Genomic DNA, 15,125 nt, shown 5'->3' on the forward strand with positions numbered 1-15,125 from the left:
ACAGAAGAGCCCGTGGTGCCGGAACTGCGATGCGGCCACTCCCACTCTGTTCAGGTATGCCTTCTCTTGTCTCTGCTCGGACTGTGATGCTGGATGATTCTGCCGTCGCGCGTGTCGCTGGGTGTCGTGGCCGCGTTGTGCCAGGGAAGGGAAGAGAAGAGACTTGGTTCCGTCCAACGGCGCTAGATTGACGGCTACCACATGCCTCCTCCCTCCCGTGAGTCCCGTCCCCTCTCTACAAGCTGCCGATAAGGCATGATGAGAGCTCAATTATCCGATACGGCATGAGATAATCCCTGCAGGCCCACGTGGAACCCCGGAGCTTAAATCAAACTCTATCGCAGAGAGTTTTGTTCCCGGAGCGTGAAATCGAATTTTCATGTGAGACGCAGCACAATTCCCATCTGGACTGTGCTATCCCACCATCCGTAACCCCAACCTCCGCCTCGAACACTACGGATGGTCATGCAATAACATCGCCCATCATGCCCAAAAAGGCCATCGACGCGCGCATCCCAGCGCTCATCCGCAACTCACAACTCCTCCGCCACCGCTCCCTCTTCATCATCATCGGCGACCATGCCAAAGATGTCATCGTCAACCTCTACCACATCCTACTCAATCTCGACATCAAACTCAACAAGTCCGTGCTATGGGCGTATAAAAAGGAACTGCTGGGCTTCAGTAGTCATCGCAAGAAGCGCGAAAAGAAGATCAAGGCCGAAATCAAGCGCGGACAACGGGACGTAGATGAGCAAGATCCCTTTGAGCTGTTTGTCAGTACGAGAGATGTCCGATATGTCTACTACAAAGAGACGGAGAAGATCCTGGGACAGACGTTTGGAATGTGTGTGCTGCAGGACTTTGAGGGTTTGACGCCGAATCTATTAGCAAGGACTATGGAGACTGTGGAGGGAGGAGGCATGGTGTTGCTGTTGTTGAAGAATGTCAAGAGTCTAAAGCAGCTATACACGATGAATATGGATGTCCATGCGAGGTATCGCACAGAGGCGCATGGGGATGTGGTCGCAAGGTTCAATGAGAGGTTCCTGATGAGCTTGGGAAGCTGTGGGGGTGCCTTGGTCATCGATGATGAGATGAACGTCCTCAGCAGTGTCTCTGGTGCAAGAGGAGTGGTCGAGCTCAAGAGTGGAGAAGTGACCACGGAAAGTCAAAAAGCGAAAGAGGACCTGGCAGAGATCAAGGAGAGTCTGGAAGGAGAGAAGCCGGTGGGCGATCTGGTCAAGCTGGCAAAGACTGTAGACCAAGCGAAGGCACTCATGACATTCGTCGAGGCCATCATGGAGAAAACATTGGCGAGCACAGTCACTCTGACGGCAGGCAGAGGTCGAGGAAAGTCGGCAGCGCTGGGTATGGCGATTGCGGCGGCTGTGGCGTGCGGGTACAGCAACATCTTCATCACATCTCCTTCGCCTGAAAACTTAAAGACGTTGTTCGAGTTCATCTTCAAAGGCTTCGATGAGCTAGGATACCTGGACCACACCGACTACGATATTGTGCAATCGACGAATCCCGACTTCAATAAGGCCATTGTCAGAGTCAACGTACACCGAGATGTCAGCCAGACGATGAGCCGACAGACCATACAATACATCCGGCCCGAGGACTCTTACACGCTCGGTCAAGCTGAGTTGTTGGTCATCGATGAAGCTGCTGCGATTCCTCTGCCCCTTGTGCGGAAACTGCTCGGACCATACCTAGTATTTATGGCTTCCACGATCAATGGATACGAAGGCACAGGACGATCTCTCTCCCTCAAGCTCATTCAACAATTGCGCGATCAGTCGCGCAACATCGGCTTGCAGAACGGTGACACGAAGATTGCCAACAGGGATGGCAATAAGAAGGAGGAGGCTTCTTCTCGCCGAACAGCACGATCTTTGCGAGAAATCGAGCTGCATGAGCCCATTCGATATGCCAGTGGGGACGCTGTGGAGAAATGGATGAACTCGCTTCTCTGTCTTGATGCGACACTATCGCGAAAGTCGAAGATACACGGCACACCTCACCCATCACAGTGCGAGCTGTTGCAGGTCAATCGAGACACACTGTTTTCCTTCCATCCAATCACAGAAAGGTTCCTGCAACAGATGATGGCATTGTATGTCGCGTCGCACTACAAGAACTCTCCGAACGATTTGCAACTCATGTCTGATGCGCCGGCGCATCAGCTGTTCGTACTAGTAGCGCCGACTGCAGATGATGCGAATAAGCTGCCTGAAATCCTTTGCGTTGTACAAGTAGCGCTTGAGGGACAGATCAGCCGAGAAAGTGTGCTCAATAGTCTGTCGCGAGGTCAAAGAGCTGGTGGCGATCTCATACCGTGGCTGGTCAGCCAGCAATTCCAAGATTCCGAGTTTGCTGGTCTGAGCGGAGCACGAATCGTTCGAATAGCTACAAATCCGGATTATGGGAGTATGGGCTATGGCTCACGTGCACTTCAGCTGCTCAATGAGTTCTACGAGGGCAAGCACATCAACTTGTCCGAATCCGATGATGTACTAGCTATGAATGAAGAACAAGCGAGGCGGGTGACAGACGAAGAGCTGGCCGAGGGCTCTCTACAAACCGAGACCATCAAAGTGCGAGACATCAAGTCTATGCCTCCTCTATTTGCGCGCCTGCATCAACGAAGACCTCCTGCTCTGGACTACACCGGTGTGTCCTATGGATTGACTCAACCACTTCACAAGTTTTGGTACAAGGGAGGATATGTCCCAGTCTACCTGAGGCAAACGGCGAATGACCTTACGGGCGAGCACACCATGGTCATGCTCAAGCCCACCAACCGGGACTCCACAGACCCAAGCTGGCTCGGCGCCTACGCTCAAGACTTCCACCGACGCATCATGAACCTGGCTTCCTACCAGTTCCGCACCTTCTCGACCATCCTCATGCTCTCCATCGACGACAGCTCCAACAAGGGCATCAAACTTCTCTCCGACTCTCAAAAAGCTCAGCCACTCTCAAAATCCGATCTGGACAATCTTCTCTCCCCCTACGACATCAAACGCCTAAAATCCTATGCAGACAACATGCTCGATTACCACGTCATTCTGGATCTCATGCCCACCATTGCATCACTGTACTTCACCGGTCGTATCAAGGACGACAACGGAGTGATTCTATCAGGCGTCCAGAAAGCTCTCCTATGTGCCATTGGCCTGCAGCGAAAGATGCTCGAAGACATGGAAAAAGAGCTCAACTTGACCGTGTCCCAATTATTGGCAATGTTCATCAAAGTGATGCGGAAAATCAGCACGCACTTTGAAAAGATCCAGTCGGGTGCGATTGAAGCCTCCATGCCCGCCGCCACAAACGGAGGCGCACACGCTGCGCCGGACGACGAAACTGCGGATCGCGAAATTGACGCTGCGGCAGTCCGTAAAAGTCTTGCAGATGATTTAGCAGAGGGCGCGGAAGAGTTTGATGAGGAGGAGAGGCAGAGGAATAAACGATTAATCGACTCGTTGCCATTGGAGAGATATGCTATACAGGAGGGAGAAGCGGGATGGGCTGACGCGGAGAAATTGGTCAAGGAGGCAACGAAAAAGGGGAAGAGTATTAGTACTGTTGCTGTGAAGAGTAGTAAAAAGGGAGAGGACAGGAAGAGAAAAGCTGGCGAGGCGCTCAAGGAGGCGCAAGCAGAGGCCGAAAAGAGTGCACCGAAAGAAGGGAAGAAGAATAAGAAAGCGAAGAGGTGAGGGATGTTGGTGTTGTAGCTGAGCTCTTAGTGTCACTGTTGCATGGCTGTATAGATAGAGTCCTGTATCAGGTAATCACCTCAACTTCATGTTGCTGAAATCAGCTTCTTGCTCATACTTGGGACTCAATATCGACGCGCGAGTGGCGGCCATGTTCAAGTTATGAAAGACGATGAGGGCTACCTCCTGGATCCAATCGGAGCTGTTCCTCCCATCTGCCGATCATCCCCTTGGGCGGCCGAACTATCTTCCGAGCTCCACTTCCATTCGCATCTGCAACATCTCTTTCACATGCAAAAAGTCATGCACTGGACTCCTCTCACACAGCAGCAGCACCAGCACCAGCAGCATCATCACCAGCCAAAATGTTCTACGACCTAAACATCCCCTGGAAACCCTCCGACCCTGATCTCCCACAAACCCTCGCCTTTCTCCACGAACTCGGCTACAATACCATAGCTCTCAACCACACCATATCCGGCAAAATCCCCACCGACCTCACCAATCCCATCCCAACCCAAGAATCCCTCCAATCCACCCACCGCGCAACCCTCGACCCCATTTTCAAAAACAACAACTGCACCATCCTCCGCCGCATAACCCTCGTCCTCACGGAAATCTCCCACCAAAACGCCAAACTCGCCTCTCTAGCCTCCGCCTACGACCTCCTCGCGCTCAAAGTCACCGACGAAAAATCTCTAACGCAAGCATGCGGGAATCTCGAATGTGACATTATCACATTTGATTTAACTCAGAGATTTCCTTTTTATTTTTTTAAACATCAGAAAATGTTGCAGGTGGCGATTGGGGCGGGGAAGAGGTTGGAGATTTGTTATTCGACGGGTTTGATGGGAGATGCGAAGTGTCGGGTGAATTTGATTAGTAATGCGACGCAGTTGATTCGGGCGACGAAAGGGAGAGGTTTGTTGATGAGTTCGGGTGGGGAGGGTGGTGGTGGTGGTGGTGGTGGTGGTGGTGGGAGGATGGTGGCGAGTGCTGCTGCTGGGTTGAGGGGGCCGTGGGATGTGATTAATTTGGCGGCGGTGTGGGGACTGGGACAGGAGAAGGGGTTTGAAGCGATGAGTAAAGAGCCGAGGGGGATTGTTGTCAGAGGGAAATTGAAGAGGACGGGGTATAGAGGGGCTGTGGATGTGATTTATGGAGGGGAAAAACCGGCGGTTGCGTTTGGGAAGGATGCCAAGGAAGCTGCAGGTGCTGCTGCTGGGAAGGGAAAACAGAAGTGGAAGCAGGGTGGGCAGCAAAAGAAGGATGAGAATCAGCAACAGGGACAGAAGAGAAAGGCTGAGGGCGAGGTGCCATCGAGTGAGAGTGGGGAGCAGCCGATGAGTAAAAGACAGCAAAAGAAACTGGCACATGCGGCGAGAGTTGCAAATGGAACTGCTGGACCTGCGGCGACTAGTAGTGGCCCTGCCGCTGCATCAGCAGGATGAGGAGCAACTTCTGTTAAAAGTCTGCCAGACATGCTGGAATGGAGGATCTACTATCTACATTGTGTCTATTTTGCTGGAAAGTAGGTTGATGCTCATCGACTACTACGAACACCACCACGCCTTCGGAAGAGACTGCAACGCTTCCGAAGGGCTTGAACAGGGCCATTGCTAGTCGCGGGAATCCGGGAATCTCAAGAAGTGGGCTTCACGAACCCACAAACCGAACACATCCACCATTGTGTTTCCATGAATGTTCCACACACGCTACAGTTCCACCCTAGCGAAGCAGGGACTTTGACTGGAAATCGCTCCTCTGCAGTCATGGTAGACCGAGGCTTGACCTTGAGATTTCGAGAAGGCACCGGCTTACGTAGTATGCTCGAATTGTCTCGGGATGGTGTTCCTCTGGTCTTTGAACTGTCGGTCGCAATCAGTGATGATGACCTCTCGACGCCGCAGGCATCACATGCGAGGAACTGCACAGGGTTGATGCAAGTACATATTTCGCAAGCCCATTGCTCGAGGTCAGAGCCGGCTGACGGCGCTTGCTGGGAAGACGCCGTCGATGATGAATTCGAAGGCTTCGCTGGCGAAGGACTGAGTGCACTTGCTGGCCGTTTGCGTGCTGTCGTCTCTGTTGTTGGTGTGGTTGTTCGCGAACTCGCAGGTCTTATCGGCAAGCTTGCCACCTTTGATCCTGTCTCCACCACTTTCGACAACACAGGCTCGTCGATGGGTGAGTCCGACGATGCTTGTATGCTCTCCTCCATAGCCCACTTCAGTTGGTCCTCTTCACTCAGGTGAGCATTCGCGGAAGCACGCGAAGATGAAGCTGTGCCAGCATCATACAATCCATTCTCCTTACTCCACTCCAAACCCCCCTTCTCATCCGCTTTACTCGCCTGGAAAGTTCCGTCCAATTTCTGTTCTTCTTCTTGCTCCATGAGTTCAAACAGGGCCTGTGCAATTGCGCTATCATTGGCATCATCTTCCTCAGCTTTCGTTTTGAACGTCTGACCACTCGATTGCTGCGAGAGCTGTCCCGCGTCATGTCGTCCCGAGGCGCAACCGCCACGATTCATATTATTATTGCGTCGGATGACTTGATCTGCAATCACCGATCGGATGTCCTGTCCGCGAGGTATGGGAGCGCCACCCAGCCTCTGACCCGATCCCCCCATGCCAAGCATGCCTTGCTGCTTGCGCTTTTCCGCCGACTCACGAGCGAGGCGGCGGACCTCGTGCGCGGGGAGTTGCTGTCTCCCCCAGTATGCGCCTCCGCCGCGCCCAAGACGTTTGCCGGATCCGAGGAAGCCTTCGCCAGTATAGCCTTTGCGGACCAAGACTTCATGTTCATCACGAAGTTCCTCCCACAGCCGGTAGAAATTCGAGTCGTGATCCCCCCACACATTATGAGTTAGTTCGTGCAGCATCGTATCCACGCACTCTTCCAAGGGCAAGAACAAGTTGGGATTATGATGATATCGCAGTCGAATGAGAATTTTGTAACCTTTGTTAAGGTTCAATCCCAGCAGATTCTGCTCTGGCGGTAGGAATTCTGCTAGGACGCGAACGTGCCAGGTATGTTTGCGCATGATGGGTTTGACGATGGATGCGATCTTGCGGAGCATTGTGAGAGCGACATCGCCGCGTTCGAATCCGGATAAATGCTCGTATGAGTCGAAGAGTGCTTCGCGCTCCTGTAGTTGAGCTGGAAGGGATATTTGGACTGCGTTTGATTTTCCTTTGGAAGAAGAAGAGGGACCTGAAGGTTTCTTGCGACTGGAGTGAGGGTTGCCTTGCGGCCCTGGTGGACGCCAGCTGGACATGGTAGTAGTAGTGTCGGAAGCAGAATCGTAGACTCCCTGATAGACATCTGTTGTTGATCCGTTCCTGGAAGGCTTTTTCGGGTTCTTGTGGAATTGGGAATCGCGACGTCGCCAGTGATCAGAGTAGAGACCGTGAATGATCCCACCCAACGTGATGACGGAGACTATGCCAGTGAGTATGGTGGTGATGGAGGGCCCGGCAGCGGGAGCGGGAGAGAACATTTGTCGCGTGATTGCCTTTACTGCCTTCCTAGATACCTGAGGTGTCTAGGTACCAGTAGGTGCTTTCAATGTTTGATGTGACTTGCTCTGCCTCAGGTACCCTACTTTGCCTACCTTATAGGGTACCTGCATATGTGTACCATCCTCACTCCCTTATCGCTCGAGAGCGGCGGAACAAGGGCAATGGAATGGGTACTGCATTTGGTGTCCACAATGAGGTTCTACGGCGCCTACAGCACTCCGGTTACTGGACCTAGAGGTAATAACGCGTGTACTTATTCGCGTTGTGGAGCAGATGAGTAAAAGGTGCACACGTGGGACTCGGCCGCTCTCTGCCGATTCACTGCAGGGATGGACGGCGGGGGATCGCGATGAGGTCAGACATTTTCATTCTATCACAGAACATGCATCTGACACCTGCACCTGTCTCCTACTTCCTCCCACTGCGATGAGGGTCACTGTCGATGATGGCAGCGGAGCGGAGCGGAGCGGAGCCTGTCACCTCCCTCCCTACCCCCGTCTAGGCGTCTACACGGATGTGCCCGCAGGTAGACTTGACCTCAATGTCTTCCAGCTTCCCCCATCCACCTCCACCTCGTCCCCGAGACGGACGCAGTGAGGTGATGGCCGAGGTACATGTAGTAGGTCTACCTCAGTGAGACGATACTATGATACGGTATACCGTTTGTTTACTTCCAATTACTAGACTTTCCCCCTCAGGCTTCACACACTCACTCTGCCGCCGCCGCTCGTCTCGACATCCAGACTTCCAGGCAGCTTCTAGCTCAAACTTTGGCGGAAACGCTGGCTGGACCTGGACTACTGCACCGTGGTCCGTAGGCGTAATTACATATTCAAACTGAGGCTCACTGCACGTCGCAGGTGTGACGCACGTCCACACACAGGCACCACCACCACATGCAACACACACATCCTTGCACTCTCTGCACACTTCTCGACTGCGCGACGCCGACACACCCATCCCTACCTGACCTGACTATACCATAGCACCGCACAGTGCCGCCCTCCATCGCATCGACCCGCACAGTGCACACCCTCCGCCGGTGCCCTTCGCCGGTGCCCTCTGCCCTCTGCCCTCCGCTCTCCGCTCTCCGCCCTCCGCCCTCCCTCCGCCTCTCCGATCCAGCTGTGCTCATTCTCGAGCCCTCCGAGTCCTACGACCGACAGGCATTCACTACCTACCTACCTACCTACCTACCACAATTACCACGACCGCCATCACCATCACCATACCTCCCCTCCCACACCGGGCACACATTCTTTCCATGCATGCATCTGCCGGCGCCGCGCTGGGATCGAAGTTGGAAATCGTGCTTGGATGGGAGATAGAGACCCCACGCCCGTCGCTGCCTCCCGTACGGGCAGAAAAAGGAGCGCAACCAACGAGGCCGAGTACGTGACCGAGGAGCTGGGCCGCTCGACAATGGCGCGTGTTTCGTTTGACGACTTTCAGACGCGCGTTGCTGCCAGCGAGACTGGCAGCAATAACAGCAGCGCCACCAATGAGCATGATAGTCCCGCCACTCAGGATGATTACTTCTCGGCCCCAGGCACTGACGATGGCTTCAATGACGATATCGTATCTCAAGGAAGCATTAGTTCGCGGCGCGCTGTTGACCTGCACATTCAAATTCCTCCCGCCCAGCTGCACTCGCACATGGCTTTCACCGCATTGCAATATCTGCCCATGCCCGTCCTGGTGCTTTCGAGTGCGAAGACCGTAGTGCTGGCAAACGAGGCCATGGGACATTTGCTGGGCATCACTCTCGATCTTCCACCACCCGATAACGTCGATCTGCCCATGGACCACTTGCAGCGGGTGGTCAGCCGTGAGGCCAGCAGCTCTACCGATGTCCTATATGGCGTGACTCCGGGCGACTTGGGGCTGGATATCTTGCAGAATGGCGCGCCCATGTTTGTATCATGGGATAGTTTTCTCAACTCTGTACTTGACGATGCTTCACACGCCCAGAGCAGCACAACCCAGCTGAACACATATCGCGAAAAGCGAGGTGATGTAGACAACACTCCCACTGGACGAGGCACACATCATAGAAGGTCCACTTCGGAGGCCACCCCGCCGATTGCAGTTTCGGGAGTTCGTACTGAGGTCCATGATGCGGTAGTGCAAGTGGTCTTCTCCACCCGTCGAGATCCCCGAACGGGTTTGCCATTGCCCGTGTCCGCAAATACCGCCGATGATGAGCACATTCATTCGGAAATGATCATTTCTATCTGGGCGACGGAGGACGAACAGTACTTCACTCTCACCTTTACCGCGGCAGCGGCAGCTCCGGCAGGCACTTCGGGATCTGGTGGCACCCCGTCCGAACCGACCAAGACCACCAGTCGAACCGTCTCTCGCGCTGCCACGAGTTATTCCAACAGTGTGCATTCCGGCTCCGGCGTAGACTCGGGTCCCAGCTCGAATTCTAGCTCCCGCAATACCGGTGTACATAGGCATCACCATGCCCGAAGTAAACCGACTTCCGTCTATGCCAGTCCTTTGAGCATGGAGTTTCCACCGCGAGGGCCGCCCACGCAATCCGCGCCCCACGCACCCTCCTTGTTCGCGAAAACGAATCGGCTGAAACAAGCTTTGCTTAATAGTATGAGCATGCCAGCCTATGCCATGTGGAAGGACGAAACATTCGGTATACCGAACAAAGCAGCGATCCGGTTGATTCTTCCCAATGCCGAAGATGGCGAATTTGATGCGCAAGAGCAGGCCAAGGAATTTCTGCTTCGCTTCGTGCTGTACAAGGAGGACTTCTCCGAAACCATTCCTCTGGAGAACTATCCCATTATGCGTGTGATGAAGACTCGCGCGGGGTTCCAAGGCTATCGCGTTGGCATGTACAGTGCCAAGGATGGCAGCCGTATGCTATACGACACGAGTGGTGAGACGTTGCTCGACGACAAAGGTGATTTTGTGGGAGGTGAGTACCATTCTGATCTGCTGTTCCTTTATGGTTGCACATACGCTATCGGATGATAGAAGTTCTCTGACTCGTGCGCCCTTACGTCCAGGTTGTGTCATTTTCCACGATGTAACAGGCTACGCTCGAACGATCATGCATCAGAAGGAAGAGAATGAACGGCAGTTCGAGAATATCTGCAACATGATTCCGCAGCTGATCTGGCGAACCACACCCGATGGCATGCACGACTATTTCAATGACCCATGGTATACGTATACTGGCCTCTCCGTTGAGGAGAGCGAGGGAGATGGCTGGCTCAATGCCTTCGCCCCTGAGGATCTTGCAATTGCGGAGCCGATATGGGCACACTGCCTTGCAACGGGAGATGAGTATCGGGTTGAATATCGCGCGAAGAGCGCTACGGGCGACTTGCGGTGGATGCTTGGTCGAGCAACGCCCATGAGGGATGCGAATGGGCAAATTATCAAATGGTTTGGTACATGCACAGACATCCACGATCTTGTACTCGCGCGAGAAGAGGCCAAACAGACCCGACTGCAATTGGAGCGTGTGATTGAACATGCGAATATTACCTTGTGGGCGGTGGACAAGGATATGAAACTGACCCTGTCCGAAGGTCGGGCCATGTCGGACGACCCGGCGGACATTGACATACATAAGCGAAGGAATACATACATTGGGAAGCCTACCAGCTGGCTCTTCGAACGGCAGGGCAGGGAATCGGAGCGAGAGGTATTCGAGCGGCCGATCAGGGCAATTCTCGCGAGGCAAAAATCAGAGGAGACCATCGAGACAGTCACAGGGGGAAACGGCAGATACTATCGCACCAAGCTGCTCGCTCTCACTCGCCAAGAACGGGCTGGTGGTATCGAGGGCGAAACATATGTGGATGGTGTTGTGGGAGTATCCATGGACGTCACCGAGCTGAAAAAGGCCGCAGACGAGGTTCAGGCACGAGATCGGGAGAATGCGCGGCTCATGGCGCAGAGTGTTGCTGCGAAGGAAGCCAGTAAGATGAAGAGTCAATTCCTCGCGAATATGTCACACGAAATCAGAACGCCAATCGCCGGTGTCATTGGCATGTCCGAGCTCCTCCTGGACGAGGATGACTCTGCGTCGGGCAAGTTGACGAAAGAGCAACGCGAATGTGCAGAGAATATCCAGCGATCTGCCAATGGTTTGCTTACTGTCATCAATGACATCCTGGACTTTTCCAAGGTGGAGTCTGGACGGTTGGACATTGAAGAAGTGCAATTCGACCTCTCAGTGGTCATCAGTGATGTCAACAAGATGTTGAGTTTTGCAGCCGAACGCAAAGGGCTGAAGTATATTGACGACATTCAACAGCTCTCAAGCTGGAAGGTCATGGGCGATCCAGGACGTCTACGACAGGTCATGACTAACCTGCTCACGAATAGTATCAAGTTTACCAGCGACGGAAGTGTGACGATGCGCGTGAAGGCGCAACGTGAAACGAATGACACGGTGGAGGTGCACTTTGTAAGTCGTTTGGCATATGTCCCATCATGTCCTCTGCTAACCTCCCCTGGTAGACGGTAGAAGATACGGGCATCGGCATTGAGGAAGAGGTGCGGCAGAGGCTCTTCAAACCTTTTTCGCAGGCGGACAGCTCGACTGCACGACGGTTTGGTGGTACAGGCCTAGGCCTGACAATCAGTAAGAATCTGGTAGAGCTCATGCGCGGTGAAATTTTCCTCGAGTCGAAGCTTGGTGTCGGCACGAGAGCGACCTTTTGGATCCCTTTCAACAAAGCACCCTACCAGACCTCGGCGGACTCACCTCTGGTGGACTTGGGGACGATACCGGATCGGCTTGCCTCGGAGCTTTCTGTGTCTCGACCTAGTAGCGATCACAATGGCACTAGTGGGCCCGCCACGCCGACGGGTGGACATCGCAAAGAGTTATCGATGGGTGGTCTCGCTGGTCTCGGCCCATGGGCAGAAAGCATGGGGATGGATCTGGATCTGAGCGAAGAGGAGCGCCGCAACACACAAGTTTTGGTCGTCGAGGACAACCCGGTCAATCAGCAGATTGCGTTGAAAACAATCAAGAAGCTCGGGTTTCCCGTACGCGCGGTTTGGAATGGCCAAGAAGCGCTGGAGTATCTGTCTTCGCCTTCTCCAGAGCGACCGCGGCCTCAGGTGATATTAATGGATGTGCAGATGCCAATCAGTAAGTGAATCCGACGAGATTGATCATGTCGCATATGCTGACTGTCTGTAGTGGATGGCTATCGGGCCACATGGACGATCCGCAACGACAAGGCCTTCGTTCAGAACGCTGACGTGCAGAGTGCCCCGATCATTGCCATGACTGCTTCGGCGATCCAGGGCGATCGGGAAAAGTGCCAAGCAGCGGGCATGGATGACTACCTCGCGAAACCGGTCAAGAAGCCCATGCTCGAGAAGATGCTCATCAAGTGGGCGATTGAGGGCAGGAAGAAACGGGTCGAGTTGAAAAGCAACCCGAATTTACTGAAACGTCCCGGTGTTCAGCAGAACCATTCCTTTACCGCCAGCGAAACATCGAGTTCCCTCGTCACACCACAGGAACATCTGAGTAGCGAAGTGGATCGTCTCGAATTTGTTCATTCTGCTCGATTTGCTAGCAGCAGCGAGACGGAATCCGAGCGTGCGCATCGTCAAATCAAAGCGGAAGAGCAGGCCATGTCGTTGAGAGACCATGAGTTGATCGAATCCGGAGAAGATCCCAAAACGAAACTGGGAAAAGGCGTGGGTGAAGAGGCGCAACAGATTACGAATGCGAATACTGGTGCGAGCGCACTGACCGAAGCGAACATGGAACAATTCGATTTAAGGGATCGGATGGGACTGCTGAAGCGGGAGAACACAGATGGCGACAACAGCAGTATGATGGCCACGCTTGCTGATACAGAGGGACAGGCACTTCCTTCTCACTTGCACCAGAGGAGTACGGCACCCAGTCCGGAGAGGCTTCCTGGCAGCATAGGAGGGCCTTTACCACATCGGCGGAGTTGGCAGCCGGAAAAGAGATGAGCGAGATACGTGTGCATAGAGAGGTGTTCCAGAACTCATGCATTCGGGAAAATTGGGTATCACAGCACTTACATGGCGTTGCATTGTACATTTGGATGGTAATGTGTTAAGACGAAGTCACGAGAAAGAAAAAAGTCATCAGAAGGGATGATCTGGAATGAGTGCAGCATGAAGCAAGGGGTGAAGACAGACCGACCTACCAACAACAAGACACGTCGTTTTTCGCGAGACGCAGTAATGGAGCAGTATAGACCAAGTACGTCTACAGTACCTACCAATAGAAGCAAGCAAGCAATTTGATCGAATCGACTCGTGCGAGAAAGTATTCGTCCACAATCATCATGATGATACACCTCCTCCGACCCAGCAGTAACGCCTCACCGCGTACCATGGCGGTCACCATCGTTCTCACCCTCATACCCCTCTACCTGCTCTCCTACCACTATCGAATGCACCACCCCTATGGTGGCGGTGGCAGCAACACCAACACAAACAATGATAAACTCCTCTCCCCCCGCGAAACCTTCATCCAAACCTGGCTCTCCACCCACCTCATCACCCCCTTCGACGAAGCTCCCCTCTCCGCCTACTGCAACCTCACAACGTGGCGGCCCAATCTCGTCTTCCACCTCGCCGACGCCAACGGCGGCATCGGCAACCTTCGAGGCAATTTCCTCGACTTCATCTTCACCGCCATCGAACACGGAGCCTCGATTCTCCTCCCCACAGCCGCGAAGCGCGACAGCGGAGATTTGTCGAATGTCTGGGGTGGTGGTGGGCATGAATTGGGGTTTAATGAGATGTTTGATGAAGAGTGGTTTGTGGGAGTTTTGGGCAGAGTATGTCCTCATATGCGCGTGTATAAATTTGAGGAGGGAATGGAAATGGTGAAGCCTGTGGAGGGATTGTGGAGGAGTCGGAGTCGGAGAATGGATGAGGATGAGGGAAATACAAGAGCTGCGGGGTTGGAGAGTTTGGAGGAGTGGTTGAATGGGAATGAGGATTTTCGGAAGAGGTATGGAGGTGGGAGGGGGAAAAATGGTGGTAATGAAGATGATGAAGAAGCAGAGCCCATTCTAATAAATGTAGAACGAACACTCTGGGACATCGACACAAGAAGTCTCCCCATGAGAGGCAGCCTCCGAAGAAATTTCGGCCAAATCCTCCAAATCTCTCCCATCTATCGCAACCTCGCAGCACTCATCACATGGAATCTCATCCAACGCTTCAACTTGACCTTCCCCGCCAACAATAACCCCCACGAACCCCTTTTTTCCCCCAACGCAAACGCACCGCCTTCAACTTCTACGGCGCACACCTCCGCATCGCCTCCGACGCCCAACACGCCGGCTGGCTCACCGAGAACTTGACTTCGACCGCACAAATGGACGCCTACATTTCCCACGCTCAGTCATCAAATTTACAAATCATCTACGTCGCCTCCGGCGGCTCTCCGTCTGACCTTTTACAATTCAAACACAAAGCCGCCTCTCACAACCCTCCTCTCACCGTCGTTTCCAAATCTGACCTCCTCCCCGCAGCCGAATTGGCAATGGTAGAAAATAATTTCTCGTGGGATCAACAAGCTCTGATCGATTGGGAAGTTTTGAGCAAATGTAGTGTTTTGGGGGGGATTGTGAAGAGTAGTTTTGCGTTGAATTTGGCTCTGAGCAGACATCAGATTGTAGAGGATCAGGGGAGGGTTGGTGAGCCTTGGAGGGTTGGGGTTGAGAGGGAGGATGTGGCTTTTGATGATGGCTGGAGTCGGATTTGGGGGAGGGATGAGTGGCATGAGAAGAGGGTGCCGAGGGGGATGTGGCCTTGAGGTGGGAGGAGGGGGGGGGGGGATAGTAGTAGTAGTATGGAGTTGAATGATCTGTTTTTTTCTTTTTTTTTT

General features: G+C 53.5%; 5 protein-coding genes across 5 annotated transcripts; 4 read left to right on the forward strand and 1 right to left on the reverse strand.

Annotated features, from left to right (window-relative positions):
* Positions 1-171: 171 nt before the first annotated feature.
* On the forward strand, positions 172-3,725 carry SEPMUDRAFT_65038 (DUF699-domain-containing protein; the record flags this gene model as incomplete). Its single annotated transcript, XM_016909700.1, has 1 exon — positions 172-3,725. Exon 1 carries the CDS (start codon positions 486-488, stop codon positions 3,723-3,725), a length of 3,240 nt encoding a protein of 1,079 aa, XP_016761906.1. The 5' UTR covers positions 172-485.
* A 368-nt stretch (positions 3,726-4,093) lies between these two features.
* SEPMUDRAFT_26434 (PHP domain-like protein) lies at positions 4,094-5,155 on the forward strand (the record flags this gene model as incomplete). The annotated part of the gene is made up of 1 exon (XM_016908410.1): positions 4,094-5,155. A coding segment is annotated over one exon (1,062 nt), but the record flags the coding sequence as incomplete, so codon positions are not given.
* SEPMUDRAFT_148971 (WLM-domain-containing protein) lies at positions 4,877-7,283 on the reverse strand. Its single transcript, XM_016905261.1, has one exon. It carries the CDS (start codon positions 7,225-7,227, stop codon positions 5,368-5,370), a length of 1,860 nt encoding a protein of 619 aa, XP_016761908.1. The 5' UTR covers positions 7,228-7,283; the 3' UTR covers positions 4,877-5,367.
* A 411-nt stretch (positions 7,284-7,694) lies between these two features.
* Positions 7,695-13,529, forward strand: SEPMUDRAFT_84970 (uncharacterized protein). The gene is made up of 5 exons (XM_016910370.1): positions 7,695-7,868; positions 7,934-10,187; positions 10,279-11,690; positions 11,744-12,383; positions 12,435-13,529. Exons 2-5 carry the CDS (start codon positions 8,567-8,569, stop codon positions 13,226-13,228), a joined length of 4,467 nt encoding a protein of 1,488 aa, XP_016761909.1. The 5' UTR covers positions 7,695-7,868; positions 7,934-8,566; the 3' UTR covers positions 13,229-13,529.
* An 88-nt stretch (positions 13,530-13,617) lies between these two features.
* SEPMUDRAFT_116803 (uncharacterized protein) lies at positions 13,618-14,598 on the forward strand (the record flags this gene model as incomplete). Its single annotated transcript, XM_016901285.1, has 1 exon — positions 13,618-14,598. The coding sequence occupies one exon, from the start codon at positions 13,618-13,620 to the stop codon at positions 14,596-14,598; it is 981 nt and encodes a 326-aa protein (XP_016761910.1).
* Positions 14,599-15,125: the final 527 nt, after the last annotated feature.

This window comes from Sphaerulina musiva, assembly GCF_000320565.1.
Source record: "Sphaerulina musiva SO2202 unplaced genomic scaffold SEPMUscaffold_4, whole genome shotgun sequence".
NCBI classification, from domain to species: Eukaryota; Fungi; Ascomycota; class Dothideomycetes; order Mycosphaerellales; family Mycosphaerellaceae; genus Sphaerulina; species Sphaerulina musiva.